General features: G+C 42.6%; 1 protein-coding gene across 1 annotated transcript; it reads right to left on the bottom strand.

The window, feature by feature from the left end:
• Nucleotides 1-10,756: 10,756 nt before the first annotated feature.
• Nucleotides 10,757-22,788, bottom strand: LOC121152013 (zona pellucida sperm-binding protein 2-like). Its single transcript, XM_040973909.1, has 18 exons — nucleotides 22,727-22,788; nucleotides 22,552-22,640; nucleotides 21,685-21,768; nucleotides 21,193-21,287; nucleotides 19,486-19,638; nucleotides 18,756-18,797; nucleotides 18,455-18,616; nucleotides 17,636-17,732; nucleotides 17,359-17,540; nucleotides 16,485-16,611; nucleotides 15,150-15,337; nucleotides 14,974-15,065; nucleotides 14,765-14,889; nucleotides 14,415-14,604; nucleotides 12,587-12,722; nucleotides 12,410-12,506; nucleotides 11,983-12,066; nucleotides 10,757-10,940 (listed from the first exon to the last, which is right to left on the bottom strand). The coding sequence occupies exons 1-18, from the start codon at nucleotides 22,786-22,788 to the stop codon at nucleotides 10,795-10,797; spliced, it is 2,151 nt and encodes a 716-aa protein (XP_040829843.1). The 3' UTR covers nucleotides 10,757-10,794.
• Between the last annotated feature and the right edge of the window lie 132 nt (nucleotides 22,789-22,920).

Raw genomic sequence — 22,920 nt, 5'->3', positions numbered from 1 at the left:
TCAAGTGATATCTGTAGGTATTTCTCATCTTTGCTTCTCCCCTCATGAGCTGCTTTCTCAGATTTACCCACAAGAGGTCCCAGCTCTAGTTACAATGTACTGGGCAAGAAAACTGCTATTTTCCCATAGCACATAGAAATAGTCCAGGTTTGACTCTGATTAGACAGGTTTTAGTCATGTGAGCAATCCTGAAACAGTTGCCAGGAAAAGAGCCCTTACTGGGACCTATATCCAGGAGCTAGGGGGCGAACTGGGTCAGGTCTGTTGTTCCACGTAGGGTGGGGATGCTGATATGTAGAGGAATGGGAGACAGTTCCAAGGTCAGATGAAAATGAACTTGACTGTGCAGACCAAAATGAATGCTGCATTTTGCCACAGAGGGGAAATAAAGGCTTTAATTTACACACACATTTATTGTCTCACAATTTCTGTTTTAAGAGCCCAGGCACAGCCTGATGGGGCCCGTTGTCAGGCTATAACCACAGTGTTGGCCAGAGTGGGGCTTTAGGAAAGGATCCTCATCCAAACCTACACTCTTAAAAGCAACACCCAATTCCTTGCTTATGGCAGGACTGAGCCCTCAGTTCCTTGATGTAACCCCTCAATAGGTGGCTGTTCACAGTGCAGCTCTTTTCATCTCCAAAGAATTAAAAAGGAGAAAGATTCTTAGCAGAGTTTCTTATCACATTCTTAGGTAATAACTATGTGTAGTCGTTCACATCCCATTGCTTTTTCCATATTCTGGTTAGAAGCAGATGGTTAGAACCATCTGTACTTAAGAAGGTCCAGAAATCACCCAGTGACATGCTAAGCATAGATGGTGTTTCTGGTCCTACCCTAGAGTCTACCCACTCCAGCGGGTGCACAATATATATATCGAAGAAGAATCACAGGGTGGCAAATATTTGTGAGAGACCACTTCAGCTCTAGTGATCAGGAATTTCTTCTCTGAACAAAAAAAAAAAAAAAAGTTGCTACTATGCCAAGCACTGGAAAGCAGGTTTTCCTGGCATTGAGCACCACAGACTGGTGTCCCAGAGACTGGCAGGAACTTAACATGTTCACTGTCCTGCAGCGATGAACTTGGTACATGGAGCCAATAATTATACACAGGGACTACTGACTGATGGTCCATAGCCAGAGCTTTTAACACTATCAGATTTTTTTAAAAAAAACTGGGTGTCAACTAGGCATGAGGGAGGGGGGCTTGAGGAATTTACATATAAACAGCAAGAGGGAGTTCCCATACCTCTGTCTTGATCTGTTATCTAAATCTAAGGCAGCAGGTTTAGATTATGGAGTTCCTGACCTATGTATTTCTGTATTAACCGCTCCCGGGAGTGTTCCCAACAAGATTCCAGCAGGCCATAGCTTCACACTGGCCAATCAGTTGTTTTCCTGCAGAGCTAATAAATTGTTCTCCTGCAAACATGGTTAACAATGTTGGGACTGGCAGGTTAAGCTACCACCTACAACTGTCAACATCCTATTTGGGTGTCAGTTCGTGTCCTAGCTGCCTGGGAAGGCAACAGAAGATGGTCCAGTTATTTGGGCCCCTACTTCTCAGGTGGAAGGCCCAGATGGAGTTCCAGCTTCCTACCTGCAGCCTGGCCAGCTCTGACTGTTGAAGTCACTTGGGAAGTGAATCACTGCTTGGAAAATTCTCTCTGTCCCTCTCTCCTTTTTCAAAAAAAGAGAAACAGTGCACAGCTTGGCCTGATGAGGAAATGTTAAGTGGAACAAAGAGAAGAGCTCACCACATGGGACTTGCTAGGGTAAGAAGTTCACCCCAAAAAGCAAGAGAAGACAATGAAGAAATCTTATACAGGAAAGTGACACCATCCAACACAGATTTTCATCAGATCACTCCATGTTCAAGAGATTGTGAGCAGGAAGGCCAGCTAGGAGGAATGCAGAAAAGTCCAGAGCAGAGGGTGGTTGGAGTTTAAAACTTTGGTAGGATGGAGGTAATGGAGACCGTTCTCGTTTGAAGAGCCAGCAGGTTGCATGTGGGTGCATGTGGGTGAAGGAGCATTAGACACAAAGTTGGCACCACGAGTTCCAGCCTGAGCCAGTGGGTGGACGCTGACACTGTTTTCTGAGGAGAAAGATGTGTACAAATGCCAACCCTGCTGTGCTCCTGTTAAGTCAGATTGGCCCTTTTTGACATCAAGAGGATACGTCCAGTCGACGATTCAGGCCGGGGGTACACACATGGAGATGGTTTTCAGTGCAACAGATTTACACAACGTTCTTGTGGGATGTTCTACAGAAAGTAGCCAAAAGATGATTTCAAAACTTATTTCTGGATACATAAACACCCTTGCTGCAAACACTGCCAAGTGCAAGGAGGCTCTTCTCTCACGGCACCCAGAAGTACTGACTTCCTGTCACGGATCAGGCTGTGACCAAAGATCAATCACAAGGCATGGAATGCTTTTCATATTCCAACAGCTCCTGAAAGGCAGAGGTGAAGCCATCGTTCTAAGCTTCACTCACTTCAGCATCTAAATTGAGGTTTCCAATAAGGTGGTTATTTCCATCTCTCTCCTGCACACTGCCTGAGCGCAAGGCAAATGAAGGAAAAGAATGTACTAGACCTTGGAACAGCGCCTGACACCAAATAAGCCCATGAAGAGTAGTTGTCAGAATGTACGGCTGTATGAATTATTTAAAACTGATTGGAAGAGAAATGTGTTAAGAGGCTTTTTGTTAGCCAAGCTGTGGAGGACTATAAAGACTCACTGTTTATACAAAAGATATCACTGACTATTAAGACACAGCTCAATGTGTGCATTTGGAATGATTAGTAACCCTCAGGGCACCAAAATCATGGCTTCATATGGTCATAATGTTAGTTCATTGGTGTGTCCAGGGTGTGTGTGTTTGTCCTGGCGCATTTGCCACATGCAGGGAGTTATTGTAAGCCCTGTACACAGTAGTGTTTGTGTCCAGTGTGACCTCCCTGCTGCTCATTTTAACCATGCAGAAACTGAGAGATCAAATTGCCCAAGGGCACATGGAATTAGAAGTGGGATTCAAACCCAGTTTGTCTGCAAAATCCACTTCATAAGCTGTGTGTGTGTGTGTGTGTGTGTGTGTGTTTTTTTTTTTAAGATTTACTTATTTTCAGTGGAAAGGCAAATTTACAGAGAGGAGACACAGAAAGATCTTCCATCCACTGATTCACTCCCCAAATGGCCACAGCAGCTGAAGCTGAGCTATTCTGAAGCCAATAGTCAGGCACTTCTTTCAGCCTTTCACATGGGTTCAGGGCCTCAAGACTTTGGGCCGTCCTCTACTGCTTTCCCAGGCCATAAGCAGGGAGCTGCAAGTGGAGAACATAAACTGGCACCCTTCTGGGATACCAGCGCTTACAAGGGGAAGATTAGCCAACTGAGCTACTACGTTGGATTCCCAGCTGTGTGCTTTTAAATGTGAACTCCTTCTACCTGCCATTGAGGCCTTTTGGGAATTAAGTTTATTCTCTAATCTGTGTCATTTGGATACTCTGCTTGAAAAAGTTGTTCACTTTCCTAAACTCAAGAGGGAAAGTATATTTGGCAGAGCAGTTAAGACACTAGTAGGATGCTGCAATTCCAAATTGGGTACCTGAATTTCAGTCCTACTTCCATCTCAAATTCTAAATTCCCACTGAAGAGCTCCACAGGAGGCAGCAGCTGCTGGTTTAAGGGCTTGTATTCCTGCCTCCTGTTTGGGAGACTCAAGGATTAGGTTGCAGGCTTCTGTCTGGTTGAGTTCTGGCTATTGGAGCATTTAGGTGGTGAACCAGCAGATGGAAAGTCTTTCTCTGTGTCTGACTCTGTTTTTCATATACATTTTCAGGTTTGACAAACAGAATCTCTGTGCCTCTCTTTAGGTGCAAGAACCTCAAGCTTTGTCTGAAAAACCTAAAAAACATTATTAGAAGGAAAGGTTATGATACCCGCTGGTACATATGGGGGTCAGATCTGGGGGCAGGCCAGGCTGGGTCAGTTCATAACACCCATTGGCAGATCTGAGAAATAGGATAGGGTGCAGGACAGGCTGGGTCGGGCTGCAACAGCAGCCAGTTCACATTAGGGTCTGGACTGGGGGCTGGCTGGGATGGGCTAGGCTGCTGCACCCACCAACATGAGCTGGAACTGGGGGCAGACTGGGTCATGCCAGACTACTGTACCCACCAAGAAATGCCAAGGTAGGCAAGTCATGCCAGACTGGGCCGCAGCACATGTGAGACTCGGACAGGGGTGTGCGGACCTGGTAGCAGGGCACTGTGAATGTGACAACTGGGTCTGGGGGACTGACCAGATTGGGCAGGGCTACAACACCTATTGACCTGTGCATGAAATGGGTTACGGGGAGAGCCAGGTTGGACTAATCGACTGTGTCCACAGGTGCATGTATGAGCCAGAGTAAGTGCAGGCTGGTTGGGCTTTGCTGCAGTATCAGCTGGCAAGTGCTGGGACTTGGGGCAAATCCTGTCAAGCTAGACTGCAGAACTACCGGGAGAGTACAAGATCTGGGACTGGGAGCGAGCCCAGAAGGGAAATGTTGGGCACCTCCCTAATGGGTTGCATCTCTCTGGTGAGCATGAGAACCAGGGCTGGGGTCAGGCCTGGTAAGACAGATGGTGGAACCTGCTGGCATGAGTGTGGGCTGGAGAGTGGGGTCAGTTGGGTTGAACTAGGCTCCAATGTCCATTGATGCATTGAGAACCAAATGGAATGTGTGACAGGCTAGACCAGTGTGCTGCACATACTGGCTGAGGTGGACCCTGTACTGGTAAGTACACACGAGAATCAGGTCTGGGATTATTTCAGTTGAGGTTTCTTTGGGGATTTCCCCCCAGCTGGACTAGTGGACTCAGTGGACTAGTGAACAACCATGGGGAGAATCATAGGAGCTGTGCTATAACCTTAGAGTGCATGTCTCAGAACTGGGCCTTTTCAAGTGGCTTAGACAGAGCAGTAGATAGCCAGCCCAAATGCTCACAGAGGTTTTGGCAGTCCATGGCAGCCTGCAGAGGACATCTTGTACTATAGCAGAGGAAGGAGAGCAGAGCAAATTGGTCAACTACTCCAGTGAAGCATGACAGTAAATATTTGGATGAATGGAGACTCTAAGGTGGACTATGTTAGCCAGTAGTCCTTGGAATGATTTCCTCATCCTTGGAGCAGTGAGATCGACAGCATTTCAGAAATATTGAAGCCACTCTAGCAGAACCTTCAGAGCATGCTCCACACTGGGGACCCTGGGATGACAATGGGTGGCTGTTCCCCATCCCTGGGTACTGAGGTAGTTGGGAGGCTATTATATCCTCGCTTCCTCCAGGAAAAAGAAAAAGAAAATTTGGAAATAATGGTCTCACCCACTTTTCCCTAATCCTCAGCCCTTTTCACCCTAATCAACTATGTAAACATCATCAAAAATAAAATTTATATATATACATAAAACTAACATTTCAAAAGAAGAGCATTTCATATATCAGCCGGTAGAGGGCAGTCACATCCCGGTCATCTGAAACTGGTTCTGCAGAGACTCAATAGTCGTGAGAGCAGTTAGAAGTTATCGGACTGCTTAAATTAATATGCACAATGTTCGACAGTGGAAGGGGCTGGAAGAGTGCTGTGTAATGGCAAATTCTGAGCTGCCTTACAGATCTGCAGCAGGTCCTGAGTTTCTGGGTTTTGATTATCAGTTTCTGGGGATAGGGTGTTGTCCCTCCACTGACACTTAGTACTCCATCCCTGTCCTCCTGCAGTATGTCTGCAGTGCCAGAGCTGGAACTCCTGTCTCCTGTGTCTTATACTCAGAGGCATTTTTCCTGCCCCTCTGACCCTGAAGCAGAATTTAGAGGAGAGGAACCCTGAATGTGGGTAAGAAATAAGGGACCACATCGTCTCCTTTGAAACAAACCTCCTTGCACAGTTGGACTTCTGAAGCTGAATTGTGAATTCACAGATTCGATCAACCTATGGATCAAAAATATTTGGAAGGATACTGCTTGTATACTAAACTTACACAGACCTCTTTTTCCTATCATTATTCCCTAAACAACACAGGATGATAACTATTAGCATAGCATTTAGGTCGTTAGGTATTAACTAATTTAGAGGTTTAAAGTATGCGGGATGGTATGGTAGACTATATCCAAATACTACCCCGCTTTTACATGAGGGACCTGAGCATTCATGGATTTTGGTGTCTCTGTGAGCCTTAGAAGAAACACCTTCAGGGTAGTGACTGATGACTCCATGTTTCATCAGACCCCTTCCCTCGCAGAGTAACCAGTGAGAAGGCAAAACAAACACAGCCAGGCTCTTGGTACTTGAGGAAACCAAAGAAGAATAAATTTATTGGCTAAAAGTACTCTTAATTTCGGTTTACACTGACTATCGTATGCCCATAGTCTTTCTTCTAAAAGGAAACATACCTTAGGACTGACTTCCCAAGGCTCACAGTTCTGTTTCCAGCCCAATGCACTGAGACCTGCCTAGCGAGGGTTAGAATCACCAAATCCTTTCATCCTATTCCTGACACCTGTACAAATAATGACCATCACTGCCTGGTGAGGGAGGTTACAAACCCTAGTGTGGCTGAAGGTGCTGCAGGCTTTGAGGATTTGAGCTCACTGCTCTGCCCACACAGCTTCTCTGATTAAGTTGCCTCCCCCAGACACAGCAGGATGCGTACCTTGGAAAGTTGAGAACACGACTTGAATCAGCTGCTTCTTAGACTGGTTCCAGGCTACCATGGCAACAGGTATTCATCCCCGCAGCTGCTCCATTACCAGTTGGGCTTTCCAGTCTCAGAGCTCTGTTTTAGCATTTGGGGCAGACATATCAGAGCCATAACCCACAGTCCAGGTGACTTTGATCTCTGAAATCACACAGATGGATCAATTCATGAAGAAAGGGCAAAGGTCTACGGCATCCTGGACGGGCTAACCTGGGCTCAAGTCTCTTATCTGTTGGACAAGTATTTTTTTTTTTTTTTTAGCAATATGTTGTTCACATTGTGGATAGCAACCACATAAAGGGTGATTTGATTTCCTACAGTCACCATAACAAGTGAACATAACTGCAGAAAATATCTTACAATTTAAAATAAGTCAATTCATGATTTATTGAGGGATCTATTTTACACTGCACAATCAATGTAGGACCACCAAAAGTTTTACTTTCATCATATACTCCATGTACAGAATTCTCACTGCGCTAGTTCTGGGTGAGATGATTCATGTACAATACACACGAATGTTTATAAAATGTCAGCTTTCAAGTTTTTTGCTTAGTAGTTGTGCCATGCATGGTTTAAGATACTCCAAAATAACTTGCCTCTTTGAGCAAAACATACAAAAACTGCAACAAAAATGGAATATGAAAGGAAAATGGCACTTTTATGGCAGTTCTTTACAGAAAAGTCAAAGCTTAAAGTAATGAAATTTCAGCAACTAAGTTTATTGTTTGGTAAGTGGAACATTTATTTCCTTACCTAAAAATTATGAACAGGTGCCTAGAAGACAGGTTTTCTTCAAATAAGCCTATTTTGACTCATTTTTGAGCACCATCCAAAATGAAAATATAAGACTTTTCTCAGGAAAAAAAACTTACAAATTATGAAATGTTTTTGACAATACAAACAGGACTGTACTTTGACATGCAAAGGGTTGCTGGTTTGCTTTAATTTTACCACACATGAAGATTTGTCACAGTAGTTGAGCCAAGTTGGGGACAGGCAAACAAAGTCACCAGTGCAACAGTATTGAATATCATTTCTGTTTATGACCTGACCATTTTAGTCCATCTTGGTGATAAGCCTATTGATTTGGTCTTTTTGGTCTTCCCTGTTATCATTAGCTCCACTCTCCACAAAGTTGGCGGTCTTTTTCTTTTTCAGGTTTCTTTAAAAGGGGAGAGAGATGTTCCACCTGTTGGATCACTCCCGAAATAGTCACAACAACCAGGAGTCAGACCTCTATGGAGCCTCCCGTGTTAGTCCAGAGACCCAAACACTTGGGAAAGCCTCCACTGCCTCCTTAGGCCAGCATCAGAGAGCTGGATAAGAAGCAGAGCAGCTGGGAGTCGAACTAGTGGCCACATGGGATCCTGGTGCCACAAACAGCAGCTTCACCTGTGCCACAGTGCTGGCCCTGTGTTCTTTTTTGTTTATATCATCTCACGGACAACATAATTTGGGAGGGCCACAGAAGCTGTTTGCTTTCTTGAAGCATTTTTTTCCCAATGATACAGACCTCATAAGTCAAATCCTCTATGCAGATGATACCCTATTTACCAAGAGAATGGGCAGAGTGTTACTTGTCTAGGCAATTCATTTCTGATACAATTCACTGAGACTTCAGATTGCCACTCCCCATGCATTATAGATTTGCACAATCCTCAGCATGTTAATGGAAGGCTTGTGGAATTTAACAAAGGTGCCATTGAAGACACGGTGAAGGCAAAGAAGTTGCAGCACTTCTTTGGACTGTGGGACTTAACACCATTGCTATCTGTAATCCTGATAGCAAATGCCAATTCGGGTTCTGTTGCTACATAGAAGCTGGCAGCTTTTCTTGCCTTTCCCATTATTTGAATTTCAGTTCTATACATCTGCTTATGTTTCTTAGCTTTTTCGTAGATATGCCTTTAGAGACAAGGAGAGAGCTTATTTTGGGCAAGCTTTCTTCTCATGCACTTAATCTTCAGCACTGTAAAATTCTTCCCCTGTTAAGTGTTTCTGGCAAAGCACCAGCCTTCTTCTCTTCAGTACTCTCCATGGTTTCTCCCAGAAAAGGCAGTCCAAGATGGAACAATAGAACTGTGTTTCACTAAGGCATCATCTGACGCTGAGCCTCCTGGGTAGTGATAAGGCCCGCCTGGGTAATCTCTGTGCCTAGACTCTTAATTGCCTCTGCACGGTTCATGATGCCATGTCAAGGAAATAACATTCTCATACTCTAGAAATTAGGATGTGGACATAGGGGGGAGGGAAGATATCATTATTTGGTGTGCCTCACATGGTCAACAATTCATTTCAATAGCCAGTACCTCTGAAGATACCATTAAGAAAGTGTAATGTATAGGGCCCCACTTTGCATGCACTGGGATCCCATATGGGCACTGGTTCCTGTCCCAGCTGCTCCACTTCTCTTATAGCTCCCTGCTTGTGGCCTGGGAAAGCAGTCGAGGACGGCCCAAGGCCTTGGGACCCTGCACCCGTGTGTGAGACCCAGAAGAAACTCCTGACCTTGGGTTGGCTCTGCTCCGACTTTGTGGCCACTTGGGGAGTAAAACAGTGAATAAAATCTGTCCCTTCTCTCTGTATTTATGCCTTTCCAATGAAAATAAAATTTTAAAAGTGTATAATATATAAAAGCTTACATTATGACAAAGTGACTTATAGGAAAGTTTGAACTCAAGACCGTTTTCTTTTTTCACTTTATCATGGGAGTAATGCTTTAAATCCAACAAATGACTGGAGCTTTTGAACATCAACTGAAGGAATTCCAGACCTTATGCAAATGTTTCTTTCCCTGTTCCAGGACTTTACCCAAGTTTAATTCTAACAAAAGGATTCAGAAAGGTATGTTGAAAGAGAGGGGGCAAAAGAAGTCAATATAAAATTAGAGACCTACAGTGCATTGCAAGATGACCAAATGGACATACATCTTCCCTAGTCTCAAGGTTAGGTTTTGGAAAACTCGAGTATAGTATACTAACACAAAATTGAGTTTAAAGTTTAAGTTCAAGTACTAGAGTGTTTCAGATTTCTGTTTTTCACCTCTCCCATGTCTAGAAGCTTAGTCTTTTTTTGCTTACTTTCCCAGATGTTTTCTAGTTGAAATAAGTGAGTTTGTTTCTGCACGGGCTATGTTGAACATGATTGGCTAGAGCTACAAGGCATAGTGGGCATTAATGGTGTGATTATGCCCAACCATAAGTAGGCTGTTCCTTTGAGGGTGCCTGAGGAGGGAGAAATGATCACGTGTAAGAAATGAGTACGTAGCCTTTCAGGCTCAGTTTCAGCTGTTAGAATCTTCATATCAATGTTGTAATTGTAGCCAAGGAAACTGGGACCTTTATACCTCGCCCAACCCACAACAAAAGGACATTGCTGTTCTTTAGTTAGACTGGGTCTACAGGGGAGAATGTGGGTTAGTACTTTTTTTGTGAATGATTAAATCCTTCAAGGAAGTCATTTACTTCTCAGAGCAATTAGAGTTAAGAAATAATTTGAATCAGCATGCCCGATTCCTTGGGAACATCTATTTTCACTTCCTATGAATTTGTGTCAATGATGCGAGATGGCTTACTGCCTGTATCCTATACAGCAGGGTACTTCAGAAAGTTCATGGAAAACAATGAAAATTCTGAGTAAAAAATTCAAAATCCATACAGTTTTAATACATTTAAGTTTTTGAAGTTCCCCTTATATGCATGGTTTAAGTGATTCATACCAAGGTAAATCTCAAATTTCCTGAGCTTTTTCACTATCATTTTATGTGAGTAGAGGAAATAGAGACATTATGTTGACATAAGTGTACCCCCACCCGAGATGTACTATAGCAAAACCTCTCTACTGCTTGAGAGTGTTAGAGAATTCAGCTGTGGTTGTAAGGAGTCAGAGTCAACAAGTAATTGAATTATAAACTTGCCCATTAATGTCCACACAGACCAAAGGCCGCCCAAGAGATAACATATTCACTGTATAGAGAACAGACTGAAAGCAACATTCTTTCAACACCATCTGATCTTGGGCTTAGGTCAACTATTTTATTTGCAAGCACAGTTAGTGATTGAATACCATGGTTCTTCTTTTATGCAGGTAACTGATGCAACCTAGCGTTACCATCACACCTGCTAAGGCTGCCACAATAGCTGTTGCTTTAGAGGCAATGTCTGCAACGAGCCCAAGTTTCTTAGAGTCCCCATCATCTGTAAGTAAACAGACAAGCAAGTCTTAGGTTCATGGTGAAATTTTCAAGGTAAGTTGAAGCCTCATAAAGCTCTGGAGAAGGAGAGGAAATGAAGCTTTAAAGAATTTCTTTGGAAAGTTTCCAATAAGATAGAACCTTGCCCTGAGAGCCAATCTCTTCTCTTCTCATCTCCATGTGCTTTTGTCAGTCTTAGATCAGACAGGCTGGCACCCGTGAATTACTTTGAGCTCCAATTCTGTATGACAACATTCTGGTGCTACAGATACCATTAGCTACCCCTCTCCCCCCACCGAGTGATCTGACAGGTTTTTAGGGATTTAAGACTGTTTAATTTCAAAATTCCAGGCCCAAAGGTAAGGTTATCTGGACTGAGGATATGGAATGGCAAGAGGAACATAATCTGTTAAAAAAAAAATATTTGTTCTAGAATGGTCATGGAAAATGGCCTGAGAAACTAAATTGATTTTGGTGTAAAAAGTTTTTGAAATTATGCATCTTAGAAGCTAATGGAAAATACACATGAGAAAGCTATTTATGAGTTTAAACTTTTTTGTACAAGTTTGACAATAGCAAGTTAAACCATGCACATCCCTGTGATCAATCATAGAAAGTCTATATCCAAGAAATAGTATTTACAGTGGCCAAGATTTAAATAATCTAGTATAGTATTAAGGGCAAGACTATAACTTAGATGTCCGTGAATGAGGACCATAGTTAAGGCAGAGCTATGTAAAATCCCATATGGCTATCAGCAGTGAGGCAAGTCTCTTTGTAAGGGTGTAACATAGTTATAATAGTAGAAAAGCCCATGTACACATCATTAAGATCATACAATCCCACTTATGTTACAAGGGGATTTTTGTAAAGGTACATGAGAGTTTATGTTTAGTCTCTTAGGACTCAGTTTAACCTCTTAGGAAAGAGGCTTTGTCTTGTATTCTGCTTGTTGAGTTATGCTCTGAGAATGTATTACTTACATTAAGCATTATCCTCTCAGCATAAAAAGCTAAGTCCAGGGAGTTCTTGCTGTAAATCCATACCTATGAATGAAGAGTCGTCTGGTAACAGGAGAATTGGTCCCGGGAGGCTGACTGTCACTTTCTCCAATTCAGTGTTCCTTGTAGCTGAAAAAGATCGGGTTTGTCTCTGACCCCTGGAACAGGTGCTTGAGAAGCTGTTGAGACTCCCTAGAAGTAGATGTTCCCGCTCCTTCTCACAGGTTTCCCTGCCTTAGAGGAAGGCATGGCTCTCACTGTGAAAAGTAGAATGAGTTCTCCAAGAACTTCCTTGAGAATCTATGTGACTCAGATGTATGTGAGTGAAGCAAACAGGGAGAAGAGAAAGTTCCTCAGACTCTTGGGACTAAGCAGAAAATGAATCATTCCTGTCTCTTTTTAGGCTCTTCCATTTTAAAGGACCGAGGCTTGCTTTGAGTGAGACACGGTATTGGGGATTGGGGATTTTTACCTCGCCTGTATCTAGATGACACGGGGCAAGTCACAGAACACAGAGGAGAGTCAGGAGAGTGTTGATTGCAGACTAAGGCACTGCAGTGGAAATAGACCTGGAGACAGAAGGCTTGAGTCAGGTGGAATCATTCCAACCACATTTAACCTATCTCCGGTGGCTTTCTTAATCACCTACCAGGCTGGACAGCACTTGAGCCTCTGATACAAAGGCAAAGGTCTTCACATCAAACCTCTGATAGTGATAAGGATGGGTCACAGAAGAGCCAACTGGATGAAAGGTAGTTTGATAGTTGTCCAGGTTGTATTCACAACTAGAAGGCACACACCAGCGATGAATCAGTCACATGCATGCATCCTCAGAATCCAATTCAGAATTGACCCCAATACAGTTATGCCTAATCCTTCCAGAACTCTTAGGACTGTGTATACCTTCGACCAATACCTTTGCTATATTTAATACGTTTTCTTTAAAAAGATTTGAAAAGCAAAGTGATGGAGAGCTGGAGAATCAGAGAACCGTAGATCAAGAGTGAGAAAAGGAGACAGCAGGAGACATTTTTCCATATACTGGTTCACTGTCCAGTGAACTCCAGAAACTTCATGTGGGTATTTACAGTTAGATGACAGGAACCCAAATAACTGGGCCACAACCTGCTGACTCCAAGGCACACATTGGCTGGGAGCAAACATGAAACTCAATCCCAAATACTGATATGGGACACAGGCATCACAAGCAGTAACTTCACATTGCTGTGTCAAATGACCACCGCTTCATGGGCCTTAAAATTTTTTTTTCAAACATATTTGAAAGGGAAAGAGACGGGCAGAGGAATGGAAAGATACTTCCCAAATGTTGGGGCTGGACAAGGCCAAAACCAGGAACCTAGAACTTAGTCCTCTAGGCCTTTCCAGTTTTAGTGTTATATGTAGCAGGAGTTCAAGCACTTGACCGTCACCTGCTGCCTCTATGGTGTACAGCAGTGGGAAGGCAGAAGCAGAAGTGGAGCCAGGGCTCAAATCCAATACTCTGATATGGATGGACTGTGTCCCTTGGGGCATCTTAAGATTTCTATACCAGTTCACCTCTTTTGACTTTATACAATAATGATCATGAAATCCTGCGAGGTACATGCTGTTTTACTGCATATTAAAATAAATACCTATTTGCTAGCTGAACTCTAATAGGGACAAGTTTATACACCCTCATAAAAACTGACTTGGCTCTTTCCACCAAGTGTAACAAATGCCTGTGTTTCCCAGGCAGTATGTGTTGGTGACAGCAGAGGTGAAACACATTTTGTAACCTTATTTGTTAGCAGAGGGTTGATGCTGTGAAGAACACAATATGAGGAGCATGCAACCTACAGAATGTAGAATTGTCAGTTCATTTTTGTATAAAATGTTACCATAATACAATGGAATATGTGTATTATGGAAAACCTATGCATGAGTTTCAAGAACCCTTTGACACTACAGGTGGTCATTGGAAGGACAAATGCCTTTTGTATCAATGTGTGTGGCTAACTACAACTTTAGAGAATTGTAGTGCTAAGGTTCTGGAGTCATACCGGTGTACAACTCCCGACTTCACTGCTAAATATTGCTTTGAGCTACCTGTATAAGGAATAAGCTTATTTTCTCGTTTAAGATGGCTAGTGGCTTCCTCACAGAAGTTAACTCATGCTTACAGAGCACAGCACAGTGCTTAGTATACAGTAGGCGTTCAGTAAATGGATAATGACTTGAGAGATTCATTCATTCTCCAGGTGAGTGATCAAGTATTGGAGCCAGTAGTTTCCTGAAGGAGGGTCGCAATGTTAAAGATTCAGACAATTAAGAAAGCAGCATGAATCACTTGATCAGCTCAGGAATCCATGACTAAGAAACTAGCACTAAATCAAGGCCTTTCTGACTTATTGCTGTTTGAGTCCAAGAGAATTCTTTTATCACCATCAAGTTCCAGCGGAATATCTAGGCAACCATACAATATGCAGAGTACCTACCCATCCATAACAATATTCCACTTGGGTAGAGAGGTTGGGTCCATTGAAGATGTTGCCCAGCAGTCGTCCAACACCAGCTTGATGTTGGGGTCATTTCTATTTAGGACTCTCACTTCCATGTAAATTGGTTGGCGGAGGTGTTTCACTATAGGGTATTCATTGACACTGTAAGGCTGTTGGTAGGACAGATCTGAAAGGAAATACAATTTATCCCATATTCAAATAATTGATGTTTGTAACATATGCTTAAATGTCACTGCTTCTCCATTAGTCTGGAAGCATCAGAAAGTATCTGAAGGAAAAGTTTCCAAAAAATATTTAAGCAGCTATCTTAGAATGCAGCATCTCACCTGGATAGGTTTGCAAACTCAAAGCAAGCAGACCTGGTTTCACTGAGGCCACTGGAGGAAGAAGGTGTTTGACATTGGCATTGAGTAGCACATCTTGTCTATTATAGTAGCACTTCACTGTCATTCTGTAAGAGTGTGCACATGAAGAGGTAGTACAAAGAATTCATATTAATAACTGTGTTCATTAAGAAGTAACAAATATGTCACACCTGAATTCACTGTCTCTGGATATTTTGCTTGGAGGAAGATTTTCCCAGAGAGCATGAACTTCGTTTTCATAGATGACTTTCTCATCTTTAAACTTAAAAAGATCAGAAAAATGTATAATTAACAACCAGTTACTTCAAAGATCCAGAGTGACATTCTATCATCCACCAGTACTAACCTTATGTTTTGTTCCACATCCATTCAGGGGTATGTGAAACCTTACCATCCCCTGAGACTGGGCCTTGAAGACAGGTTGGCATGATGAATTTCCTACCCTGAGGGTATCCAAATCGAGAGCTGGTTTGGTTTGGTGGGTGTAGACCTCAAAGTCCATAAATCCATCCTCGGTACAAAATTCACCTGTAACTAGACCACGGTGAAAGGTTTCTAGAGTCAATTTATTTCCCATGTGATATTATCTATCAACCTGGAAGTGTTATGGGGAGGGAAATTTTAATTATTTTTGGCAGGAGACCAGATTTTGTTTTAAGCCTAAGTTTGGAAAGTAGCTTGATTACAAGTTGCAAGGAGGAGTTTCAGCCACAGCAAAGCTGCTATGTGAGAAACCAGGATGATTTTCCTTTCCAAGAGGCAAAAGGCCAAGGACATGGAAAGAAGTGGTGTCTAGGATATGAGCTAGAGGACAAAGCTCTGAAGAAGGACTGTGGTGACCATACCAGACTTAGGGGGCTTAACACCCCTTGTGTTACTAGATCCCTTCTTTCCATACAGGTTGAGCATCCCATCCTCCTACATCAAAGATCTGAAATCCAAAGTCAGAAGTGCTCTGAAATGTTAAGGCTCTTGCTTAAAATTTGATTTTGGAGCATCACACATTTCAGATTTTCAAATGTGAGATGATCAGCTGTCAATGCCTCTGCAAAGAGTTCAAAATTCCGCAAATTAAAAAAAAAAAAACCAACCAAACCAAACATCAAGACAAACACTAACCCACAACACTTTTCAGGATCTGAAATATTTTGGGTTCTAAGAGTTTTGGATGAGGAACTTGCAAATTGCACTAGTAAATTCTCCATAGTTTGAAAAGGAAAAAAAAAAATGAAGCAAGGGTTCTTATTTTTCTGTTTAATCTGTAACATGTCAGAGTAAACATGATCCCAGGAACCAGAGGCAATGCTACGTATACAGAAGTTACCCATTGTATTCTTTAGGAAATCTGTAGTAACTTGGGACAATTTTAAGCCTTTGATTCTTACTAGAACTGTGAGGCATTCTTCCTGTATGGTGGGCTGAAGCCTCTAATCTATGTCATTCTGATTTATACACTGAACAGTGACTGTGAGAGCTACCATTTTATCTATATCAGACCTTTAGAAATTGTATAGGACTTAGATCCCCGTAATGGCAGCTGGAGTGATGTTTCTTATTTGAGCACTCCCAATTTCTTCAAACCCACAAGCAGTACACTGAAATCGGAACATCTGTGTTTCCCCATCTGCACACAAAAGCCAATGAAGAAAAAGGTAGACAGGGCGATTTAATAAGTCTTCACCTATAGAAACTGGTGAGTCACAAAAGCACTCAGGATTAATCACCGTGGACACTGTATCCCGTTGCAAGTTAAAGGTCAACTTGAGTGAAGATATGTAGAACCGATTGTGGAGGCATTTTCCAGAAAACTAAAATGAGAGAAGAATGTCAATTAGGCTAGTCACAGCCTGTCTGGGGCCCAGAGTCATCACAGGAGGCAGGCAGGAAGTTCACTCAATACCTACAGGGTATACTCCAGACTTCTCTGGTTTCCCTTTAAGCTGAACAAGGGAGAGCCTATCACTTTCCCAGATCAGGATGCTTCCCGAGGCAGGAAATCTATTGCTTTAAACTCATGCCCTGCAGGACTCAGCACTGCATGCTCTTTGTACTAAGCACTAAAGCATGAATTAACAGATCGAATTCCAAGGATCAGTGGAGGACTCCGCCAAGTCTGAGTGGAAAGGAGACATTGCAAAACACACAACCCAATTTAAGATTACTCTCACTGATAGCTGGCAATCACATCAGTCAAAACTGGCCTGTTAAGGACGGCGTGGGATCCTTTTGTTTGGGTCAAGCTGTCCCATTTGTTGTAGAGCATTATGAAAGGTTAGTCATTAGTTATTTGACAAGGAGTTTGGGCTGCCTAATGAACTGAGGGACGAACATGGGCAGATTTCCATTTCTGAAGTCAAAAAGGCTTGGTATTAGAGATTAAGTTTCCGACACTTGAAAATTCACTTATAGAAAATGATCCAATGAGTCCCTCCAAGTGTGACTGTCACACCAGCAACTACTTTATGAGCAAATCACAGGCTATATCACGACCACCCACAGAAACTATGCCTCAAGTCAGGCTTACATAGAGCTGAACGATAGGTAACAGAACCTACTTTTGTTCTGAGTAGAGTTTTGCTGAAATGCAGTCTCAAGCCATTGGTGGCTTCTACATCAATCCCGTTGTGGTGCAGCTGGCTCACTGCAATGTTTCTGTTTTCAATGTTCACAGATGTTAACTTCCCAGGGAACTCTGGTATGGTAAGAGTCATATGCGTAGCATTACAAGACACAGGATCTGGAAGAAATGATTGACAGAAATGTCCATTACTAGTCTTAAGCCCTCAGAACCACGTGTTCCACAACCAAAGTTACAGGTTCCTGGAGCCTCACCTGACAAACAAATGGCCTGTGATGAGAAGGCGATCATCTGTCCAGGGGACACATGCGAAAGCTTCAGAAGGATTAGGTGGAGATGGCTGTCACCTTCCTAAAGGGACAGTATTGTTTTGTTTTTAAGGTATTGGTTTGCTAGACCCTCAAACCATTAAGAATCATCCGAACAAGCATATACTTTAAGTACCAGGAACCACGTTCTCTCAAGTTGAATTTACACATTTTTTTTCCAGCAACTATTCTGAAGGCATTCTAGTCTTAGTGTCATCCCCTGAAACATCTGGAAGGCCAGTGCTGTCTGATGTCTAAGCAGATAAATCTGACCTTATTCTCTAGTGTCAGCAATCAATATTTACAGAACTCGGCAATAGCTTATACTCAATGTGAAGTTCTTAAAGTGGCCAGTGCTAGCACTCTAGAGGCCAGGACTGTCCTAACCACATTAGCATTTAATGCAGTGCCTCACCACTGTTAACATGCTTATATCCATATAAATGTGTGTGTGTGTGTGTGTGTGTGTGTATACATAAACCTAGGAAATCGATAACCAAAATGTAGTGCTTGAATCTGTTCTCCTGTCTGTAGTCTTGAATTCTCAGTACACTGTGAAGTATGAGTACTCCTGAGCCTTATGAATTAAAGTATGGACCATGGCTGATTTGTTCGCCGTTACGTCTTTAACATCTAGTCCTTGGCACAAAGCAGGCATTAAACTCCTTTTTATCATCAGTTAATTGAAAGATACATTCAAGTTCACATTTCAGTTTAAGCATACAGCCCTGTGCCTTGGGATTACATACACATTTTCTCACCTACCACATAGTGAGTGACTCCAGTGGCGTTGAATGGCACGTTGAGGGTCAACCTGTTGTCAGCCAGGATACCAAATCCTTGTCCTAGGGCCTCCTTTAGAGTCAGAGTTTGGGTTCTTGGATCATGACCAATCTCAATCATCCATCCCGTCTGGGATTGGTTCACCTTAAATCAAGAAGTTTGTTTACAGGTCTGGTGCACACTGAAAACAATAAGTAGCTAATAGTCTTAGGAAACTAAAATTCATGTCCCCTTTAATAATGAATTAAGGGCTAATAAAGTTATTTAAAAATTACTTTCATACCATAATGCTATCAAAGTCAGTAGGAATGTGTGGGAAGGAAAGCTGGAAGACAAAAATGAAACATTAAGCGATACATGAATCTTTAATTTTGCAGAGAGTTACTGAAGCATGCCAGCTGCTAGTGTGTGCAGAAAACAAAGCAGCTGCTAAATCGTTCTTGGTACAAGAATCCTGGTTATGCCCTTAGCTCCATTTTTTTTAATGTCTTTGAAGTGGCAGAGGCAGTTGGGAAATCCAAACTCTTCCAGCTGCAAATTGTGCAATCCTTAGATGTGCAATCTTTCACTATGTCCTTAAAAAAGTCAAATGTTATATAAAATAATGTAGTCTCGCTGTTACGATAAAGTAACAGCTAGTGAAGTTTGTTAGACCTAAGCCACATGAAGATGTGACCGGGCTGTGTTGCTCATGCTCTGTTTTAGCATCTAGGATCGGGCCTGGAACATGAGAGATACTCATTTATCAAATGATTACTCATGTGATCATAACTGCAGATTGGACCCTTTTTATTTCTAGTCAGCAAGTGCTAAACACAGCCAACACTTAAACACTACCTTGTAAGTAGGAAAACGCAGCCTCAGTGTGGTTAAAAAAAAAACTTGATCATGGTCACACAGCAAGCAGTGAACACAGAACTGAAATCCTAACCTAGTTCTGAGCATGGAATTGTTGAATACCTTATTTCCCCGTGAAAGAGCCCAGTGAGACGTCATGATCCCTTTTCACTTACAGACATGGAGTCCTCAGTGCAGATTATGGATTTTGAAAATTCAAAGATCTGTTCTACTTGTGTAGCTGGACAGAAGAACCGATACACGACACCCCCACGATTTAGAAGAGAACTACTGTCCAGGACTCTGATGCTCATCTGGTGTCCGCCATGCTGTGTGCAAATGGGAAGAACAGAGCCACTGCTTAGTGGAAAAGCTGACTTCAAATATCATCTGACCCACCTGGGTGGAAAATCCCTTAAAGTTACAGACACAAGTTCTGGAAGATGCCTTATTTCTGTAACAGAAGATTGTATAGATAGTCCTCTGTGATATAGCAAAGATTTACTAATGGTTACACCATCAAAAATACATATCACAGCTTAGTTTTTATCTTTCTTACATTTACCCTGTGTCTGGGTATCACAGTCCATTTGATACGGGTCCTCTACCCAGGTTAGTCAAGCACGTTCATCTACTGAGCCCCTAAATAGCTGCTGTTGTAACAAGTGCTGGAGAAACCCACCTTTGCTATTGTTCCTAACCTTAGGGAACTCGTAGGCAGCAGCCAAACTTAAGACTCAGATAACTTTAGATTATGGGCCACATACAATCCATAGATCCAATGAATTTTTTTAAAAAAATTCTATAATAAAAGTGTTAAATTTAAGAAATCATTCATTGATGAGGACCATTTTAAAAACACACACACAGATTTTAATTATCCCCAAGTTGTAGTTTTCAAATTTTTGGTTTATAAAAAGGCACTTTCCAAGCGCGCTAAAGTGGAAGAGGTCCATTTTAAAACTAGAGAGTAATCACTAAACATCACTAGATCTTTACATAATTTCATTGAAAAAAAAATCATCACAAGTCTGTTTAGAGCAGAGTCAAAGGAAGTAGCTGTACAAAGCTGAGACCATAGACTAGATGCACAAAGGGTTTGGTTTATTTAACCAGCACATTTCCAGGACTCACTCCAGACCTACTATGTCACTTGTTAATTAGAGCTGTATTATCAAATCTTTGTGTTCCCAAGCGATTCTCTGCACCCTAAAGCAGAGAAAACAGGCTAGCTTTGTTGTTCCTGATAACCTTGATTGGCAATACCAGTGCTTGTCAATAAGGAAACCCTTAGGGCTTAGGGACTGTTAACTTTTTAGCACCTGGTTTTATAAACCAGCGATGTTTATTGGCAAGTACCAATATAACCTTCCAGCCCACATAGTAGGTTTAAATCAAAATAGTTTATTTTTGCACATTTGTTTTATCTGGGTACTGTGACAAATCTTCGTCTATAGGGTCATAGTCTTCCATTATCCTGTGGGGATGTCATCTCATTTTTCAAAATGAGAATAGAAATTTAGAAAATACAGTAGTAGAGATGAGGTTAAATGGCTCAAACATTAGATCATCAGGCTATCTCAGCATTGCCGTTTCAGGGCTGATAGCTGCATGTTACAAGGGCTGCCCTGGTCAGTGCAGTATTTGGCAACATCCTTGACTTGTACCCACTAGATACCCATCATGGTCCCCCCATCCTCAGTTTTGATAATGGAGAGTATCTCCAGACATTTCCAAATGTCTTCTGTGGAGGTTAAGATAAATGACACACTTCTGGATGACTTACTGCTTCACTTTCCAGTCTACATTCTTGACTACTAGGTTCACTCCCAGCATCTACTAGATTACCACTTTCCCCAATCATTCTTGAAGCCGCTACTTACCACTGTCTTGGCACAGGCCTCATATGGGGCTGTTAGAGTTGGCCCTTCTGGGTCCATGATATATGAACAGTTCAACAGTTCACCACCTTGGGGGTCTGTAGAAGCCAGAGAAGATCAGAGATGGCTAAGGAGTACGTTCCAGCGGCAGAGTCAGACAAGCTATGCAGTTAAGCCTGCCTGCCTATCAGTCTGTTTCCAAAGCATGCCAATTAATCACTTAATTTTGGACCTAGCAGGTAGATATTACTCAAGCTTTGAGATGCTGGGATACGAAGGCGTAAGTGTCTCAGGAGATTCTGCAACGCCAAGTGTTACAGAAACAAGAGATTTGTTTCTGCCATTCTTGATGGCATCATGCAAACCAGAAATCCCTCCCTCCGTGGCATTGTGGGAGCTGGATGCCAGTTACTCTAGACTTAGTGTACTTTGTGCACCTGACAATGGTTGTCTTGTGCTAATCAAGACTTAGGTGAGACAGTATGAGTTACTTACCTACCACAGATGCAAGCCACGTCTTGGTGCCACCATGGCTGGGAAACTTCACTATTATTTCATTTTCATCACAAGTAACAGTGCCTGGAGAACAAAAGAAACATGCTGGACCTTCTTGAGGTACAGAAGGCAAAAATCACTACAACAGCATGCGGAGAGTCCTGCTTTCCAATAGACATCAGGGAAAGAAGTCAGGCGAGAGACAAAGATTGTTCTTGGAGAGCTCACAAATTGGTGAGACAAGTCAGACAGCTGCAAGGCAGCATACCAACAACTCAGCTTTCAGGCAGGCATGCCTATGGCTTTCTGATGCGCTCCAGGAGGAGCCCTGGCTGAGGGTTAACAAGCATGCCCATGGAAGCCAGGTCAAGAACCTTGATGGTAGAGCTGAAGGAGGTGTGGACCACGATTTTGTGAACGACCGAAGAACTAAAGCTATCTCTAGAGGTTTTTCAAGTTTAAGTGAAAAACCAATACATGTGTTCTCTTTTAGGCCAAATTCTGCTCCCAACTCACTGCTCTGCGACCTCTGGTTCATGTGAAAGTTCTGGAAAAACTCCATGTCTCAGTTGACATCCACCCGAGTCTCCCTGTCATGTTGATGTGAATTTAGAGGTGCTGCTCCCAGAGAATGGGTTTTAGTGCTGTGATTTACTGTTCTGGGGATGCTATCAAACTTGAGGCATGGAGGCCTTGCAATGTAGGGCAGACTTTTAAAGTTCTTTCATTTAATAGGTATAGCAAGTCTGCAGTAGGCAGTGGAAGCAACTTGAACCATTAAGGAAAGTGGTGCATAGAGTCCCTTATTTCTTGGCCATACAACCACAACCTTCTTTCCTATATGTCCCTCTCCACCAAGAGACATACCTGGGAAAGCAGGATTTGCTAACTGAAGAAAATCTGTTGAGTTCACTGATATCACAAGAGTGAAAAAGACAGAAAGACACCGGCTGACGCTGAAAGAGAATAGAGGCAAGAGTTAAGGGAAAATGGACTCACTAAAACAAAGCCATGGCAGCCCTCCGCTTTCAGGATTACTCACCTGAAGCCTGCACTGAACCAGCTTGAGAGACTCCCAGAGCCTCCCATTTGCCGGTACGCCATGACGAAAAGAACGAATCAGCTAGGCACATGGTCTGCTGCTCTTGTGCTTTTATAACAGGAAGCAGGTTCTGGCCCTGCCCGCTTCTATTTGAACCACGTGAATCTCCAACCACCCTCCCAGCTGAGCGTGAG

The sequence above is a fragment of the Ochotona curzoniae genome, unplaced genomic scaffold (genome assembly GCF_017591425.1).
Source record: "Ochotona curzoniae isolate NIBS_2020 unplaced genomic scaffold, NIBS_Ocur_1.0 contig_2321, whole genome shotgun sequence".
Lineage (NCBI taxonomy): Eukaryota > Metazoa > Chordata > Mammalia > Lagomorpha > Ochotonidae > Ochotona > Ochotona curzoniae.
This window is presented reverse-complemented; position numbering and strand designations above follow the sequence as displayed.

Bases quoted from the DNA above. Each gene is read 5' to 3' on its own strand.
- LOC121152013 (XM_040973909.1), bottom strand. From the start codon at position 22,788: ATGGCGTACCGGCAAATGGGAGGCTCTGGGAGTCTCTCAAGCTGGTTC. The intron at 16,612-17,358 runs GTAGGTTCTGTT...CTCTCATTTTAG, and splicing joins AAACTCTACTCAGAACAAAA to TTTTCTGGAAAATGCCTCCA. The intron at 12,507-12,586 runs GTAGGTGATTAA...TTCTGTCTCCAG, and splicing joins CTCAAGTGCTGTCCAGCCTG to GTCTATTTCCACTGCAGTGC.